The sequence below is a fragment of the Diceros bicornis genome, chromosome 4 (assembly GCF_020826845.1).
Source record: "Diceros bicornis minor isolate mBicDic1 chromosome 4, mDicBic1.mat.cur, whole genome shotgun sequence".
NCBI lineage: Eukaryota > Metazoa > Chordata > Mammalia > Perissodactyla > Rhinocerotidae > Diceros > Diceros bicornis.
Window position 1 is genome coordinate 78,436,978 of NC_080743.1, and position 18,857 is coordinate 78,455,834.

The 18,857-nt window shown below is 39.3% G+C and overlaps 1 protein-coding gene and 1 pseudogene across 1 annotated transcript in view; both read left to right on the forward strand.

Annotated features, from left to right (window-relative positions):
* The first annotated feature begins 323 nt into the window (after positions 1-323).
* Positions 324-3,392, forward strand: LOC131404787 (small ribosomal subunit protein uS8-like; annotated as a pseudogene).
* A 483-nt stretch (positions 3,393-3,875) lies between these two features.
* The window catches only part of FLVCR1 (FLVCR choline and heme transporter 1), a 39,488-nt gene continuing 24,506 nt past the window's right edge, over positions 3,876-18,857 (forward strand). The window contains exons 1-3 of the mRNA XM_058539830.1: positions 3,876-4,821; positions 9,522-9,666; positions 15,816-15,956. Of these exons, the coding sequence (XP_058395813.1) occupies positions 4,084-4,821; positions 9,522-9,666; positions 15,816-15,956 (1,024 nt within the window). The 5' untranslated portion in view covers positions 3,876-4,083. The remainder of the gene's footprint in view (positions 4,822-9,521; positions 9,667-15,815; positions 15,957-18,857) is intronic.

Here is an 18,857-nt window from a genome sequence, read left to right on the forward strand (position 1 = left end):
CTCAGCTCTCCCAAGCCTGTGCATGCTGGTTTCAGCACATCACTACTTGTAAGTCAACCTTGTCAGGTGCTGGATGAGCCTGAGAAAATCACACATTATATTTCAGAATGGCTAAGGGAATATAAATATATGTATTTAAACTTAAACGGTATTAAAATGGTTAGAGGAATTTGAGATTTGTGAGATTTGTAAGTTAATTGAACACTGAGTAATCGTAAATCAAAATTTTTATGAGGACAATTTTTTTTTAATCAAAAGATCTGTAGATAACAAAATGTGTGTATTAAGCTTGAGGGCTTTTTAAAATAAAGGATTTGAAATTAGCAATTTAATAAATTAAATATTGATTTAAACACAAGTAACCATGTTTTGGTTTTCCTGAACAAAAAATCCTCCCTTGACATTAAAAAACAAACAACATAAGCTCAAACGACAATGGCTGGGGGTAGGAGAGCAGCCAGGGGTAAATGTGTGAAGGGAAATCTCAGGTTATCTTGCTTCAACTTCTTTATATTTGTTATTCTGAATCTCATCATCTTTAAAATTAACGTTCCAACTAGTTAACCCGATAAATTAATTCATGCTAAAAGGAGTAGGAACAAGTTATTATATGGACAGTTAAATGTGATTTGACATTGGTTATACTTAAATCACTCAAACGCAAATTTTAAGCCAGACAGGAAAGGCAGGAGCTAATTTAGTAAATTCTTGGAGACGTTTTGGGGCAGGAGGCTCTGCCCTCTGCAGAATTAAATCCCTAGCAATTTCCACCAAAATGTCCACGTGGTTTCCACCATCGTTCTGTGCCACTACAATGGTATGCACAAATGTCCTGGCTGATGTTCTCAAGAGTATCAACAATGCTGGAAAGAGACCCAACCGCCAAGTTCTCATTAGGCCGTGCTTCAAGGTCTTTGTTTGGTTTCTGTGATGTTGAAGCATGATTACATGGGTGAATTTGAAGTCACTGATGATCACAGAGCTGGGAAAATTGTTCTGAACCTCACAAGCAGGTTAAACCAGTGTGCAGTGACCAGCCCTAGATTTGATGTGCAACTCAAAACTCTAGGAAAATGGTAGCAAGAATCTGCTCCCATTCCATCAGTTTGGTTTCACTGTACTGACGAACTCAACTGGCAGCATGGACCAAGAGAAAGCAAGACAAAAACATAGGGAAGGGAAAATCCTGGGATTCTTTTTCTAGGAATGTAATATATACATACAAATAAAGTGCCTCAGTGGGGGAAAAAAGTACACATAGGAGGATCTGATTTCCAGCCTGTTCCACTCCTCCATTCCCAATGTAATCTTTCCACAGAGTAGAACAGTATTCCACAGAGCCTTGGCCACTCAGGCGGACAGAGCACGGTAACAGCGACGCAAACTGGAGGCAAGCCTGCTAAAATCTACCCCTTCCCCGTGAAACATGGATTTTACACCTAGTGGCATTGTTCTGGCTTGCATCTTACCCTCTTAGATTACAGGAAACCTTTGCTCAGGAACAGCCACATCACTCCTAACAGCATCTTGGACCTTCGCTCCTGGGTGTCGTTCAGATCTCAATCACTGAACCACTACTTACTCAAATCTCTCTCAGACTTGGCATTCCACACCCATAGTGTAGCTCAATCTCATCCTGACTCCCAGTCAAGTAATGCTCCCAGTAGTGTACTCTCTGGCAGAGATTAAGTTTCATGTTATGTTAAACATCCTAACATATGATATAAAGTATTATTCACGCCTAAACTGGTTAAAAAGTATCTACCACCAAAACCTCAAGAGAGAGGAGGCAAAGGTAAGAGATTAGAATGGCACTACAAAGAGATACTGCTGAGGTTTCCCCTTTCTGTACTCCATTCTTTACAGAACTTGGTTGAAATCAGTTATATGAATTTTGTCCAGTCCTTTCATTGGAAATATCTTATTTTACTTTTCATAAATCATAGAAACTTAAAGTCAGAAGAAATCTTAGATCTCACATAGCTCAATTTGCCATGGAATTTGAGAACCCTACCTATAACATACCTGGTCCAACATAGCTATCATCTAACTGTTGTCTAGTTATGTCACACGGCAATCCATTCAAATGTTGACCACCTCTGATGATAAGGTTAGCCCAAGTGTAGTTAGTATACGCCATTGTGTGCCGCCCTTTAGGTGCATCCTCAGAGCACCCTCTGGGGAGGGGCCTTACAATCATAAATTCAGTCTGAAAGAGGTTGGAGTAACTCCAGGACAATCCAAGCAGGCTTAAATAGACAAGATTGGGGTCAAATCTAAGATAACATGAGAATGATATATGACTTTGAGAAAAGATACGAGTTGATAATAATGGCTTTGGGTAACATTTACTGAGTATAGATCAGAGGTCAGATACCATTTAAGTTCTTTAAACTTATTAGCCATTTATTTCTCACAACAATCTCATGAAGAATATTGTCCTCATTTTCCAGTTGCAAGAAACTGAGGCACAGAGTAACTAGTCCAAAGTCATACAGCTGCTAGTAAGCGAAAGAGCTAGGATTTGAGTCCAGGTCAGTTGGCTCTGTAATCTGGACCCTTAACCACTATAGTAGACTACCGTAATAACTGTAACTAAAAATGCCTAGACCATGTGCCAGGCATCACTCACCCATTAATCTTCATAGTAACAATCCTGTGAAGCATGTACCATTACAGAACAGCTAAGTAACTTGCCCAGTGTTGCACAGCTAGTGAGTCTGAAGCTGGGATTCAAATCCAGGTAGCCTGGCTCTAGATCTGATGCCCTTCCCCACTACTCTAGACCCCCTTAGTGGTATGCTCCATGTAGATGGTGATGCTGTCAGATACAGAGCTGTGTCATGTGCAGGGAAAGCAAATGACAAGGTGGGCAAGAATAGGATAGGTGCCAGATGGTAAAAACACGGAGAGAAATTAGGTGCTGACTGGAATCCAGGATACCCAGAGGACTCCCAACCCAACTCTTCTTGCTAAGACATAGAGAAGACAAATTATCTGTAAACAGCAGGAGCCTACACAATCAAGAAAGAATGGCCTCCCTGAAGGAGTACATTCAGGAAGCTGTCTCTGAGCAGAAACGAAAGTTATCTTTCAGATCTGGCAGAAGATTATCTCCAACGCCCACTGGGTAACAGGAAAACAAAGTCTAATATAATTTGCCAGTTTCTGGTTTCAGGAAGAGGGTGGGAAGTTTGCAAACACCAGAATGTTTACTGTGAACATCTGGAACAGAAGTAGGACTGAGGCAAGCAAAGCAGGGCCCATTTAAAATTCTATCCATTGGATTCCCTTTCTGAACAGCTTTTTTGTGAGCTATGTAAAATGCCTCTGAATATTGAATAATAAGTTGTGCTGCATTTTAAGCAATGCAATTAATTCATTTTTCAGAAATCCATAAAATAAACTTAACTAAAACTGAAATCCTTTGGATTCCACATTTAATTGTTCATTCAGAAAACATCGCTCAATAATCTAAAATAATATCTAAATCAATGTTTAGAAAATCATATTTTGCAGGGGAAATTTACAAGTTCTTTTAAAAAAAAAGATATGGATCTATTTACAAAGCAAGTAATTATTTAAAATATTCAATAGTAATTCAATGCTCGTTAGCTGCAGTCATTCAGTAAATATTTATTGGACATGTGTGCTAGATACCGTTTCAAGTTCTCAGAATATAGCAGGAAAAATCAACAGAACTTTGAGCCCGGCTGTCCTCCTCTGCTTCCGGCAAGGCACCTCGCTCCCGCCCCGCCCCTCACGAAAGCTCCGCGTTGGCTCCCGCGCCGGCTGATTGGCTGGTGGGCGCCGCGCGGTGAAGCGTCGCTGTCGGGGCGGGGCCTGGCGCCGGGCGACCGCGGGTTCCGCCACGCGTTGGGAGGAGTGCTTCGCTTGCGGAACCGGGCAACGTGGTGTGCGTTTCGCGGCCCACACCCGGGCTCCCTCGGCGAGGGAAAGTGTCTCAGGAGCGGTGGGCCAACGGCTAGGGGTTGGGGTGCAGGGAGGGCCTCAGGTCCCGGGCCGGGCGTGCAGGGCGGGGGAGGAGAGCGGGGCGCGAGGCGGCGCCGGGTGCCCGGGGACATGGCGCGGCCGGACGATGAGGAGGGGGCAGCGGTGGCGGCCGGGCACCCGCCCGCGAAAGGATATCTCCTGGTCCCGGGGGACGCGCCCGCCGACAAGGTGAGCGCGGAGCTGCAGAACGGGCTCAAAGCCGGCTGCCTGGCGCTGAATGGGGTTCCTCGGGACAGCCCCGCGGCCGTCTTGGGAGCCCTGGGCAGGCCGCAGTCTCCGCCGGGCCCGGAGGAGGAGACCCAGGTCCGGCTGCTGCCCGCGGGCCCCGGGGAGAAGACCCCAGGGGCCGAGGGCGCCCAGGTGGCCCGGACGGCGCTCTCCGCGCGGCGCTTTGTGGTGCTCCTGATCTTCAGCCTGTACTCGCTGGTGAACGCCTTTCAATGGATCCAGTACAGCATCATCAGCAACATCTTCGAGGGTTTCTACAGCGTCTCCTCGCTGCACATCGACTGGCTGTCCATGGTGTACATGCTGGCCTACGTGCCCCTCATCTTCCCGGCCACCTGGCTGCTGGACACCAGAGGCCTGCGGGTCACCGCCCTGCTGGGCTCCGGCCTCAACTGCCTGGGCGCCTGGGTCAAGTGCTGCAGTGTGCAGCAGCATCTCTTCTGGGTCACCATGCTGGGTCAGTGCCTGTGCTCCGTGGCGCAGGTGTTCATCCTCGGTTTACCTTCCCGCATCGCATCAGTGTGGTTTGGGCCCAAGGAGGTCTCCACAGCTTGTGCCACCGCCGTGCTAGGCAATCAGGTAAGGACTAGGGTGCTAGACGAAAATCGCATCCTTAAAGGAGCAGAAAAAGTCATAGGCCGTGTGAGCTAGGCGTATGGATGGACACTCAGGAGGCATTTGTCTCTAAATGAAGGAGAGATGAGTAGTCTTACAAGAGAAGAGACAGTCTTGGATTAAAGAGGGTTTTTGATTTATTTGTAAGGACAGAGCTTTCAGAACCAGTTTCAAGTGACCATCTTGTCATCTTGGAAAATTACTTATAAAATACTTCACTGTTTTAGCCTGTATATGCCTAACATCATAGAAAACTTGTTAGTGCAATAATGAATGAGACTGAGGGAGGTAATATTTTGTCACCAGTATATTCTTTGCAAAAGGAAGGTATTGGATTCTGGGAAATTTGTTCCCATTTTGAGTGGTCAGCATGAACAGCCCCTGTTTAATTTTATATATTAGCAATTAAGAGAGTGCCTGGTACGGAACAGACACTTGTAAATAACTGCTAAATAAATGTTCTAGTGTTAAAGGCCTCACAGCATTACTGAGTCCAATTACCAAGTAACAGTAAGAAAATGCAAGACAAATCACAGATCATGGAATCCATTGGAAAAGGGTGGCTTATTTTGCCAAGTCTCTATTAAGGTGCTTCCTAGTCTTTCCTGACACCACAGGTTTAAATTCCGTTAGCATTTAAATAGCATTGCTACGTAGATTGTTTTGTCTGGTTTTTTAAAATTGCAGACTGATTATTGTATTTTAAATTTTACGTATGGAGTCCTATGATACTTTATGTAAATTGTATTGACTGTCCATTCAGCTTGAGGAGAATCTAGTTAAAAATATATCAAAAAAGTCACCTCTGTCTATACATGCTATACAGGTACATATATAAACGTGTTACTACATGTAGCTATGTAACAAAAGAATGTTACTCTTACTTCTGGTCTAACACTTGTTTCAAGATCACAATAAGATTTATTTAAAATCCATAAAAAGACTAACTGTACATGCTCATTGCTTTATATTCCTTTCCCTGAAAGTATAGGAGACGGGATAGCTTGAAATATAATTGTGTATCCAAAATAATTTGTGACTGATATTTTAGTTGGTTACTTCTGCATGTTTGGATAGGAACTGTTTTCTTAAAGTATTTTACGTTTACAAAATTATATTCAAGATTAACACTTCATTGAGTATGACAGAAGTATTATCAACTCCATATTTATAGATTATTTATTTCATGGATATGAATATTTATTTCATAGATTTATTTATTTATAATATATATAATATAAACATATTTATTATTTCATGGATAATAAATGGAAATGTTTTCTCATAGATTTCCCTCTAACTGACTCAGCACAACTTTGGGCCTTCTTCCTACATTCTCTCTAAGTGTTCTCATCCTTCCTTGACTCCAGTAGCTAGGTACTTGCTCATAACTGCCAATTATGCATCTTCAGCCTACATTATGGAGTGATCATTCATAATAATATTCAACATTATTGAGCACTTACTAAGAACATGGCAGCATGCTAAGTACTTTACAGACATTGTGTCATTTAATTTAATAATGTAAGGTAGGAACTATTAGTCTCCCCATTTTACAGATACAGAAAGTGAGACTTGGAGGAATGAAATTAACTTCCAAAGTCACACAGCTAATTAGTGGCAGCATTCACACTCAATTCTGTCTGATTCCTTAATCCTAGCTTCTAACTACCCCTCTATACTGCCATCTTGCCAACCTGAGAGGACCTTGTAAAACATAGATCAGATCATGTTATTGCCCTGCTTTGAACTTGCCAATGATTTCCTATGGTACTTAAAATCTAAACTTTTTACTCTGGATTACAAAATCTTACTAACATGTCTTCTTTTGTTCCTTAACACTAAGCTTGCATTTGCATAAGGCTCTTTGCAGAAACATTCCCTCTGCTTGGAATGTTCTTTCTCCTAGGATCACATTATTACGTCCTTATTGTTGCTCAGCTTTCAGTTTAAATTCATTTTTTTTGTGTGTGTGAGGAATATCAGCTCTGAGCTAACATCCATGCCAATCCTCCTCTTTTTTTTGCTGAGGAAGACTGGCCCTGGGCTAACATCCGTGCCCATCTTCTTCTACTTTATATGGGACGCCGCCTCAGCATGGCCTGACAAGCAGTGCATCGGTGTGCACCCGGGATCCGAACCTGGGCCGCCAGCAGTGGAGCGCGCGCACTTAACAGTGCCGGCCCCCTAAATTCGTTTTAAATATCATTCAGTGGCATTTCTTGACGCCTAGGATCCCAACCGGCGAACCCCGGGGCCGCCGCAGCGGAGCGCGCGCTCTTAACCGCTTGCACCACCCAGCCGGCCCCTACGTCATTGTGCTTTAATTCTCCATATAATGCTTACACTGTCTGGTATATTTACAGGTTTATATGTTAATTGTTATTACTCATCTCCTATCCTCACCATTAGATTGTAAGTTTCATGAAAATAGGCACATGGTCTGAATGTACACAACTGTGTCACCAGCATTCATTACAGTGCCTGGCACATTGTAGATTCTCCATAAAAATTTGTTAAATAAATGAATGAGCTTCAGACTCATATAGATACTGGCCAGCTGGATATTTCCAGTTGAATCTCCCGTACGAACCCACCACTCACAATTTACCTGGCGTCCTCCCTCATTTCTCTTTGTCTCTACTGCTGCTGTCTTAGCTTTGGCCAACTGCAGCTCTCGCCCAGAGCTTGCTGACTGCTCTTCCTATCTGTGGCTCTCGCTCTCTTCCCACTCTGCTCCACGTTCATCCACTGTGGTGTTTCTAATGTGCAGATCTGTCCAGGGCACTCCGTTGCCCCCTGCAGTGGCTTCCATTGCCCTTAGGATAAAATTCAAGCTCTCTAACGTGACAACACGAGACCCTCCAGATCTGCCTCCTGCCAACCCCTCAGCTTCACCTCTCTCCACACCCCCATTCCGCACACATGCTCTTTCTCTGCTCTGAGGGGAACTGGGCACTAACAGCTTCTCACAAGGTCTGCTCTCCTTCCTGGCCTTTGTACATGACGTCCCCTTGTCTGGGAATACTGCTTCACTTGGCTAACTCCAATTTCTTTTCTTTTTTTTCATTTTTTGGTGAGGAAGATTAGCCCTGAGCTAATATCTGTTGTCAATCCTCCTCTTTTTGCTGAGGAAGACTGGTCCTGAGCTAACATCTGTGCCCATCTTCCTCCGCTTTATATGGGATGCTGCCACAGCATGGCCTGACAAACAGTGCTTCCGCTGCGCCACGGGCCAGCCCCTCAGCAGTCACTCCTCATTCCTCCCTCCCTTTAGCCTCTGGCAATCACTAATCTGCTTTTTCTCTCTATGGATTTACCTATTCTAGATATTTCATATAAATGCAGTCATATAATATGTGACCTTTTGTGTCTGGCTTCTTTCATTTAGCATGTATTCAAATTTCACCCATTTTGTAGCATGTATCAGTACTTCATTTTTTTCATGACTGAATACTATTTCATTGTATGACTAGACCACAGGTTGTTTCTACCTTTTGGCTGTTGTGAATAGGGCTGCTATGAATATTCATGTACAATATGCAATATTTGTTTGAATACCTGTTTCAGTTTTCTGGCTATATACCTAGGAGTGGAGTTGCTAGGTCATATGGTAATTCTTTGTTTAACTTTTTTAGGAACGGCTGAACAGTTATCCACAGGGGCTGCACTATTTTACAATCCTATTAGCAGTGTATAAGGGTTCCAATTTCTGTATATCCTTGCCAATACTTATTTTCCATTTTTTAATTTTTAAAATTTTTATTATAGCCATCCTAGTGGGTATGAAGTAGTATCTCATTGTGGGTTTTTTTTTTTTTTTTTGGTGAGGAAGATCGGCCCTGAGTGAACATCAGTGCCAATCCTCCTGTTTTTGCCGAGGAAGACCAGCTCTGAGCCAACATCTATTGCCAATCCTCCTTCCCCCCGCCCCCCAAAGACCCAGTAGACAGCTGCACGTCATAGTTGCACATCCTTCCAGTTGCTGTATGTGAGACGCGGCCTCAGCATGGCCGGAGAAGCAGTGCATCGGTGCGCGCCTGGGATCCGAACCCTGGGCCACCAGCAGCAGGGCGCGCACACTCAACTGCTAAGCCATGGGGCCGGCCGCTCATTGTGGTTATGATTTGCATTTCATTAATGATTAATAATGTTGAGCATTTTTTCATGTGCTTTTTGGACATTTTTATAACTTTGGAGAAATGTCTGAGTCCTTTGCCCATTTTTGAATTGGGATGTTTTGTCTTTTTGTCGTTGAATTGTAAGACTTCTATATATATTCTGGATACTAAACTCTTATCAGATATATGATTTGCAAATATTTTCTCCCATTCTATAGGTTGTCTTTTCTCAGCCTTATTTTGTATATTCTTATACTTCTTTTTGCTTGTGAGCATCTAAAGGGTAAGTACTGTATCTTACACAACTTTTTGCAGCATCATTCAGATAGTAGAAGCTCAGTAAATGTTTGTTGAATAGGGAAGACATTTGTCATCAAGTTCCCTTTAACAGTACGATAGTAATAAAGACATTAGAACGTGGTGCTTTAGAGTTTACAAAAGCACCTTACATAGACTAGCTATCCTCTTATGTTGTATTAATTGCCCGTATGTACTTTGTTCCTCTTATAATAATAGCTGTTAACAGGACTCTTTATTTTACAGCTTGGAACTGCAGTTGGCTTTTTGCTACCACCAGTCTTAGTGCCCAACACACAGAATAACACAGATCTCCTGGCTTGTAATATCAGTACCATGTTTTATGGAACATCAGCTGTTGCCACACTTTTATTTATTTTAACAGTAATTGGTAAGTGAATTATTTTCCCTAAAGCTTAAATAGTAAATGCATGACAAACATGAAAATAAAAATAACCAACCCTGAAAATTTTTGTTGCTAATATCTCAGATGCCATTTGCTAGTTTCATTCTTGCCGTGCACTTCCTTGTTCAGGTAATGAATGCTACAACCCCAGGGATATGTTGTGGTCCATTACATCTGTTTTAATGTTGTAAAGAGTGTGAAGACTAATTCATCTCGTTTATCTCCCTACTAACTTTTCTTCTGTAACTATTGGTTTCAAACATATTACCTGCCTCCTCTTTGCATATTCCTCTCCATGTTCTGCATCTTCTGCTAACCTAGCCAGGAACAAGTTCTTGTCATGCTTTGAAATGATGCAGATAGGCTACAACCTTCCTTTTAATGATAAATCCTTCCAAAGATCCCTAATTTAACAATTAACTGGATCTGAAAGTGTTGACCGGCGAATGACCCTGGGCAGCAGCAAGCTGTTCAGCAGAATTTCAAACTGGCCACTGTCTACTTGTTAGGCCACTCAAGCAAAGCACGGCTGCCAGCATTCGTCACTGAGTCCTCTCGTCTGGGCCTGTCTCTTGAAGCAGTCAGTCAGAATCAGCTGCAAGCAGCCATCATCAGTTTGGAAGAAGGTTTGGGAAGGTCTGCTTTTTAAAGTTTATTTTTAATGGGAACCAATTTTGATTTCAGGGAAAAGGATAGGTAAGGTTTATTTAAGTAATACAGCTGCTGACATAGCTATAGTGTTGCCTGTTAGGCACTCAGAATATCTGAAATTCATTTGAAGAGGAAAGCAGCTATGAAGTGGAAAGGCCATGTTTTAATCATTAAAATTTATAATTAAACTGCATTATAGCTGGAGTTTTAAAATTTATATATTAATTTTTACCATGGCTATCATAGTAATGAAAAATGCAAGTTTTATAATCTCCAGATATGAAATCCTCAGTTTTCAAAGACATGTATGCTGAAGACTATGGAGTGTTTCAGTAGAGACTGCCTTTGTAAATGAACTGCAAGATCCAGGTACAGGAAGCTCAGCCCACATATTTAATTTTCTTTAAGATAATGAGCAAAGTGTTCTCTTGGTAGTGTATAAAGTATTTTGATATATCCAATCGACTTATGGTTGGTTTTATGTCTTTAATTAGTCTGGGAGTGGCATATTTGCTGTGTAGAGGCTACTGAAAAAGGACAGATTAACCTTGTACTGTTTTAGCAGTTTAATAAAGTTTTAAGAGTAATTTATATTTTTTTAAAAAACAAACTCTTAAGTTTGCTTTTCTGGTAGCCACATTTGATTTGCTAGATGAAATATGAAATAGAATTTATATAGATTTTTCATAAACGGACCTTTTCATTAGCAATAGGGATTTTTAAAGTATAAAATCCTCTTTCGTTTGATTGCTTATGTATCTTCACATAAATTCTAGTTTACCTTTTTTATTGTTTTTAATAGCTTATCTCTTTGGAAGAAGTGAGAGAGTAACAGATTGTATATAAGATATATGAAGATATGAAATTATGTATATGACATATATGTGTTTAGAAAATATATTTGAGGAGCTGGCCCAGCGGCATAACGGTTAAGTTGTGCACGCTCCGCTTTGGCGGCCTGGGGTTCGCGGGTTTGGATTCCAGACACGGACCTATGCAGCACTTATGAAGCCATGCTGTGGCAGGCGTCCCACGTATAAAATAGAGGAAGATGGGCACAGATGTTGGCTCAGAGCCAATCTTCCTCACTAAAGAAAAAAAAAAAAGAAAGAAAATATGTATGAGATGCTAAAAATATAAAATTATTTGTCAAAAGAGGGGACAAAAAATGATAATAAGGGGCCGGTCCCGTGGTGTAGCGGTTAAGTGCGTGTGCTCTGCTGCTGGCAGCCCGGGTTTGGATCCTGGGCGCGCACCAATGCACTGCTTGTCAGGCCATGCTGTGGCGGCGTCCCATATAAAGTAGAGGAAGATGGGCACGGATGTTAGCCCAGGGCCACTCTTCCTCAGCAAAAAAAAGAGGAGGATTGGCATGGAGGTTAGCTCAGGGCTGATCTTCCTCACACACACAAAAAAATGATAATAGATGTGACTGTTGGCTTATCACCCTGTGTTATTTGAGAAATTAAAAGAAAGAGCTATTTATGTATATAATTACTTATTTATGTACTCTTGGCTTATGGGTAGACAGTGGAAAAGGAAATGGGGAAAAAAGAGAATGGAAAAAATGGAATAGAAGTGCAATAGAAAAAAGGGCTCATTGTAAAGGTTTACTTGGTGGCCTATAATCTTCATCTTATGATACTAAGCATAATATAAAAGCAAGATAAGGTACAGTTGTGATATGAAAATCTTTCATTGAAAATTGTGACATTTAAGTAAAAAATTTACCTGTTTTCCTCATATCCAAATATTTACTATTGAGGAAAATGTGAATTATTTTAAAAAGCTTAACTTACTTAAAGGTCCTTAATTACTGGGAGACAGTGCTACTTTCCTCTAAATTCTACTGATAAATACTTTGGAAGCCCAACCAAATCGTATAAAATAATTTAGTTTTGCTGATGCTTTTCAGCAACATGACGTATACTAAATTGGTACTCAGCAGTCATCCTAAAATACTATCTTGAGGGTCCATGCCATGTGACCCCATTCCCCTCCACCACGGAGCTTACATGTGAGTGTAATCCATCTAGCGTTTCTAGGAATTAACCCAAGCCTTCCACTGGATTTTACACTAATACCCTATTCTTATTCAGAGAACACTATTATAGCCCCTAACATTTGATTGATTGATATGTACCAAACATGTTTAAAGACACACTACATGCTGTATCTCATTTAATCCGCACAGCCGTAGGAGCACAGTGCTATTGTTATCATTCCCATTTTATAGATGAGGAAACTGGTGCCAGAATTTAAGTAAATTTAATTTACCCATGGTCACAGTTAGTAAATAATGAAGATGAGATTTGAGGCTTGGCAGTCTAACTCTATATATAAAATATTTTATATAAAAATATACCATTTTAATTTTTACTTAGCCTTATTTTTTGTTCCAATTCAAATGCCTCTTGTATAAGTGGTAATGTTATATTTGAAAGCTGTTCTTATGCAGCAGAGTACCTTACCATTCTGATTCAGTAAAGTGAGTGGATGACAGAAATCAAAAGTAATGGCAATCAAAATATTTAATATTAAGGTACTTATACATATGAGTGTGTAACATATGCATAATTTTATCTTGACTTTTATATTCAGGATATCTATGTATAGGCTGCTATTGTAAACTTTTAACAAAAATACGTTTTACTTAATTTATAAGAATTTCAAGCCCTTGAGATAGTCTCTGATTTTTAAAAATGACTATTCCTCAAAAAAGACAATGTTTTTTGTGTAGCATTCAATAATTACAAAATTCTTTTACGTTACATCATGTAATCCTCATAACAGGTTGTTGTTGTTATTTCCATTTTATAGATGAGAAAGTTACAGTTGAGAGATAGGAATTGACTTCTTCAGAGTCATACAGTGAAATGAGGCAGAGCCAGGATTTAAACTTATATTTGTTTTATAATAAGTTAATATGTGTAATGTTTGCATGAATCACAGGGACAAATAATGAAATCAAAAGATAATGTTATAGTCTAATTTCAAAAAGTAGAAGTGGTCCTAAATAGCAATAATTTGCTACTTTTTCATCATAGGAGAAAAAATTTGACTGTGGTGCCCAAAAATCCTTTGGCTACTTTATATGCCTGTTGCCAGGGGCAGAGGATAACCGCTTTAATAGTTATTTTATTGGCACAGGTTTTTAGTGGAGAGAAGAGAAGAGGGCAGAAGGCTATTGTTTTTCAGTTTCAAAGGAGAAAGAAAAAGCCATATTTCATCCTTTGAAAGGAGCATTGCAGCGTAAAGAGGGCCATAGACCAGTGGTTTTTTTGTTCCTCTTTTTCTTCATATAGACTTAAGCCTGACTTTTATTATATTGTGTAGCTGGTAGATATAGCCCTGATTTTGCCCAAAGGGCAGTTGACTACCTGAAACTAAAAGATAACACTAGTATTCAGAAAATAAATCTAGTGGAGTTAAAGACTAGTAAGATTGTTTCCATTTTGCATTTTAGTTTAGATCCAAGCCATTTAGACTTATTTCACCACAGTAAATAAAAACCTAAGTAAGAGACCTAAGCCTCACTAAATACCCATGAGTACCTTGTAAGCATAGTTTTACATTCTGAAACTTTGTTTTACAACTGCGTGAGTTTTGTATTACCAATATTAATAAAAAGAGGTATCTTTTATCTTAACTAGGACACACAGAGACTTTCAGGAAAGGACAGCAGACATCCTCAACAGTGCAAGGAGCAGATAGGATTAAAGGATGAGGAGGAATTCCAAGAACTTAAGCATTTTATGTCTACCAGTCCTCCAGTATTTAAAAAGTAAATATTTATGAGTTATATCTCCTCTTGAATTAGTTATGAGACCTATAAAAATAGAAGTCTGTTTTAGTTTGATAAGTTTTAGTTATATCATAGTTAATCAATGTTTTGGTGAGCAAAGAACTTTAATTTTGTTATTTTTAGCAACAAACAGGAGAATTAGAAAATTACATTATTATATGGAAGTTTTAAGGATCGTTTCTTTCCCAGTGATTTTCAAACCTGGCCGGGTGTTGATAGCATTTGGAATTTTGTGTTTAATACAATTCTCAGGTTCCATTCTGGAGGTTCTGATTCATTGAGCTTTGGGTAGAATCTCAAAATCTGTATTATTTTTAAACTTCTACATGATTACGATTGACAGCCAGGTCCATCAGATCTAGCCCACTTTCAAACTGCAAAGCATGCGTTCGTTCCTTGTTGGAAGAAAGAAATAGCCACTATAGAGAAAGAGAAAGAAGAAATTCTAATCTTTTAGAAAATATTACTTTTTTCTGAATCCATTTACCTTTTTTTGGTTTTTGAATTTACCCTATTTCATAGATTTTAAAGTGTACATTTTTTTCATGAAATCTCTGAAATGGAGATGCCTTTAATAATCAGTAGAATCTAAGATGAATAAGTTTTAGAGATCTGCTATGCAACATTATGCTTAATAGTTAACAATTACTGTATTGTGCACTTAAAAATTTATTAGGGTAGATTTCATGTTAAGTGTTCTTACTACAATAAAAAAAAAAATCAATGGCACGTAACATTGGTGGCAGTTGAGACATGATTATATGGAAACCTTGTATTGATACCTGGCAAGATCATTGAGTGCCGGCATCAGAGCATCTTAGATTCAATGAAGTACAGTATTTTCCATCTATCTTAAATTAAATTTTTGAGTCAATGCTAAAACTAGATTTTAATTTTTGATGTACCAAATTTTCACAGTTCAGCTCTTTCTCAAGTAGTTTTGAATTCTGACTAGCCTAAACTACAGAAATCTCTTCCTAGCCATCTGTTACAGGAATTTGGTAGATCCTTCCCTGCCCATCAAAAGAGCAATCTCTAAATGTCTGGCTGAGAACGCTGTGAAATCTATCTCTAACTCCATAGATACCAGCAGCGCTAGAACTTACAGTATCAAAAACCGTGTATTACCTTTTGTGTCTCTCAGCTTTACCCCTAGATTGTCCATATGCAGCTAGAGTGAGTCAACAAGAAGACCTAGTTCTGCTCCCATGAATCCACCTGGACCTTTTCAGTTCTAGAGGTATAATTGGATCAGATGATAAACTTTATATCAAATATCAGAAGAAAATAATTATTAACTCAAGACAGTCTTCTAAAAGTTCGATAATATATTGGCTTGCTCATATCTAATTACAAATTGAACTAAATTTAAAAATAGAATTGTTGAATGCCTAGTATAATAAAAATTGATCTTGCTTAACTAAAAATGGAATAATCAGCAGGCAAGGTTGTGACATAATATGGTTTTGCAGTTCAGTTATGTGAATTGGCCAAATCTCTGCATTTTAGTCACTTTCAGAGGGCTGAGATGATAATGCCAAATGTTCTTCACTTAGAAATTAGTGAAAATGAAAAGCCTCACTGTAAAAGACATTCACTACCTCTTTAAACTTAAACTGAATTTAGTCTCACTGAGGAAGATACATATATTTAATTGCCTTTTTATGTATGTTTCCAGCATTCAAAGAAAAACCTCGGTATCCACCAAGTCAGGCTCAAGCAGCGATCCAAGACAGTTCCCCTGAAAAGTACTCCTATAAGAAGTCAATAAGGAACCTATTTAAAAACATTCCTTTTGTTCTTCTACTGATAACGTATGGTAAGTGGTTTTCTTTTCTTTGATGTCTGTATAAACCGTGGAGCATTATAGATTCTTTTCATTTAATCTAGTGTTTTTTGTTTATTTGTTTTTTGGTGAGGAAGATTGGCCCTGAGCTAACATCTCTTGCCAATCTTCCTCTTTTTGCTTGAGGAAGACTGTGCCTCAGCTAACATCTGCGCCACTCTTTCTCTATCTTGTATATGGGATGCTGCCACAGGATGGCTTGATAAGTGGTGTGTAGGTCTGCACCCGGGATCTGAACCTGCAAACCCTGGGTCACCGAAGCGGAGTGTGCAAACCTAACCAATACACCACCAGGCCAGCCCCTAGTGGTTTTTTTTTTCCTTCAGTTATTTTATTGAGGTCATATTGGTTTATAACATTGTATAATTTCAGGTGTACATATGCGTGAAATCATACCGTGTTTGTCTTTCTCTTTTGGTTTATTTCACTTAACGTAATACTCTCAAGGTCTATCCTTGTTGTTGCAAGTGGGATGATTTTTTGTCTTTTTTTTTCTTGGTGAGGAAGATTAGCCATGGGCTAACATCTGTGCCCATCTTCCTCTACTTTATGTGTGGGATGCCTGCCACAGCATGGTTGATAAGCGATGCATAGGTCCATGCCTGGGATCCAAACCCACGAACCCCTGACCGCCAAAGCAGAGTGCGTGAACTTAACCACTACGCCACCAGGCCAGCCCCCAATTTTGTCTTTTTTTTTTTTTATGGTTGAGTAGTATTCCATTGTATATATATACCACATCTTTATCCATTCGTCAAATGTTGGACACATGGGTTGCTTCCACATCTTGGCTATTGTGAATAATGCTGCAGTGACATAGGTGTACATAAATCTCTTTGAATTGTCAATTTCATGTTTTTTAGATAAATACCCAGCAGTGGGATAGCTGGACCGTATGGTATTTCTATTTTAATTTTTTAATTTTTTGGGAAATCTCCATACTGTTTTCCATAGTGGCTGCACCATTTGCATTCCCACCAGCAGTCTATGAGGGTTCCCTTTTCTCCACATCCTCTCCAACGTTTGTTATTTTTTTGTCTTGGTAGTTATAGCGGTTCCGACAGGTGTGAGGTGATGTCTCATTGTAGTTTTGATTTGCATTTCCCTAATGATTAGTGATGTTGAACATCTTTTCATGCGTTGTCTTTTCATCTGTATATTTTCTTTGAAAAAACGTCCGTTCATATCCTCTGCCCATTTTTTGCTTGGGTTGTTTGTTTTTTTGTTGTCGAGTTGTATATATTTTGGAGATTAACTGCTTGTTGGATATATGATTTGCAAATATTTTCTCCCAGTTGGTGGGTTGTCTTTTCGTTTTGTTCATGGTTTCCTTTGCTGTGCAGAAGCTTTTTAGTCTGATGTCATCCCATTTGTTTATTTTTTCTTTTGTTTCCCTTGCCTGAGTAGACATGGTATTCAAAAAGATGCAGCTAAGACGGATGTCAAAGAGTGTACTGCCTATATTTTCTTCTAGGATTTTTATGGTTTCAGGTCTTACATTCACGTCTTCAATCCATTTTGAGTTAATTTTTGTGTATGGTGTAAGATAATGGTCTACTTTCATTTTGCATGTGGCTGTCCAATTTTCCCAGCACCATTTATTGAAGAGACTTTCCTTTCTCCATTTGTTCTTGGCTCCTTTGTCAAAGATTAGCTGTCCACACATCTATGGATGTGTTGTTTTATTTCTGGGCTTTCAATTCTGTTCTATTGATCTGTGTGTCTGTTTTTGTGCCAGTATCATGCTGTTTTGATTACTATAGCTTTGTAGTATATTTTGAAGTCAGGGATTGTGATGCCTCCAGCTTTGTTCTTTTTTCTCAGGATTCTTTTGGCTATTCGGGGCTTTTGTTGTTCCATATGAATTTTAGGATTCTTTGCTCTATTTCTATGAAGAATGTCATTGGGATTCTGATTGGAATTCCACTGAATCTGTAGATTGCTCTCCGTAATATGGACATTTTAACTATGTTTATTCTTCCAATCCATGAGCATGGAATAACTTTCCATTTCTTTATGTCTTCTTCAATTTCTTTCAATAATGTCTTATACTTTTCAGTGTATAGATCTTTCACCTCCTTGGTTAAATTTATTCCTAGATATTTTATTCTTTTTGTAATAAGTGATTGTAATAAGCGATTGTAAATGGGATCGTGTTCTCGACTTCTCTTTCTGCTAGTTCATTATTAGTGTATAGAAATGCAACTGATTTTTATAAGTTGATTTTGTACCCTGCAATTTTGCTGTAGTTGTTGATTATTTCTAATAGTTTCATGGTGGATTCTTTAGGGTTTTCTATATATAGAATCATGTCACCCACAAATAGCGAGAGTTTCACTTCTTCCTTTCCAATTTGGATACCTTTTATTTCTTTTTCTTACCTAATTGCTCTGACCAAAATCTCCAGTACTGTGTTGAAGAGGAGTGGTGAGGCTGGGCACCCTCATCTTGTTCCTGTTCTCAGAGGGATGGCTTTCAGTTTTTCACCATTAAGTATGATGTTGACTTTGGGTTTGTCATATATGGCCTTTGTTATGTTGAGGCACTTTCCTTCTATATCCATTTCATTGGAATTTTTATCATAAATGGATGCTGGATCTTGTCAGACTCTTTCTCTGCATCTATTAAGATGATCATGTAATTTTTATTCCTCATTTTATTAATGTGGTGTATCACATTGATTGATTTGCAGATGTTGAACCATCCCTGTGTTCCTGGTATAAATCCCACTTGATCATGGTGTCTGGTCTTTTTAATGTGTTGTTGTATTTGGTTTGCCAATATTTTGTTGAGGATTTTTGCCTCTATGTTCATCAGCGATATTGGCCTGTAAGTTTCCTTCTTTGTGTTGTCCTTGTCTGGTTTTGGTATCAG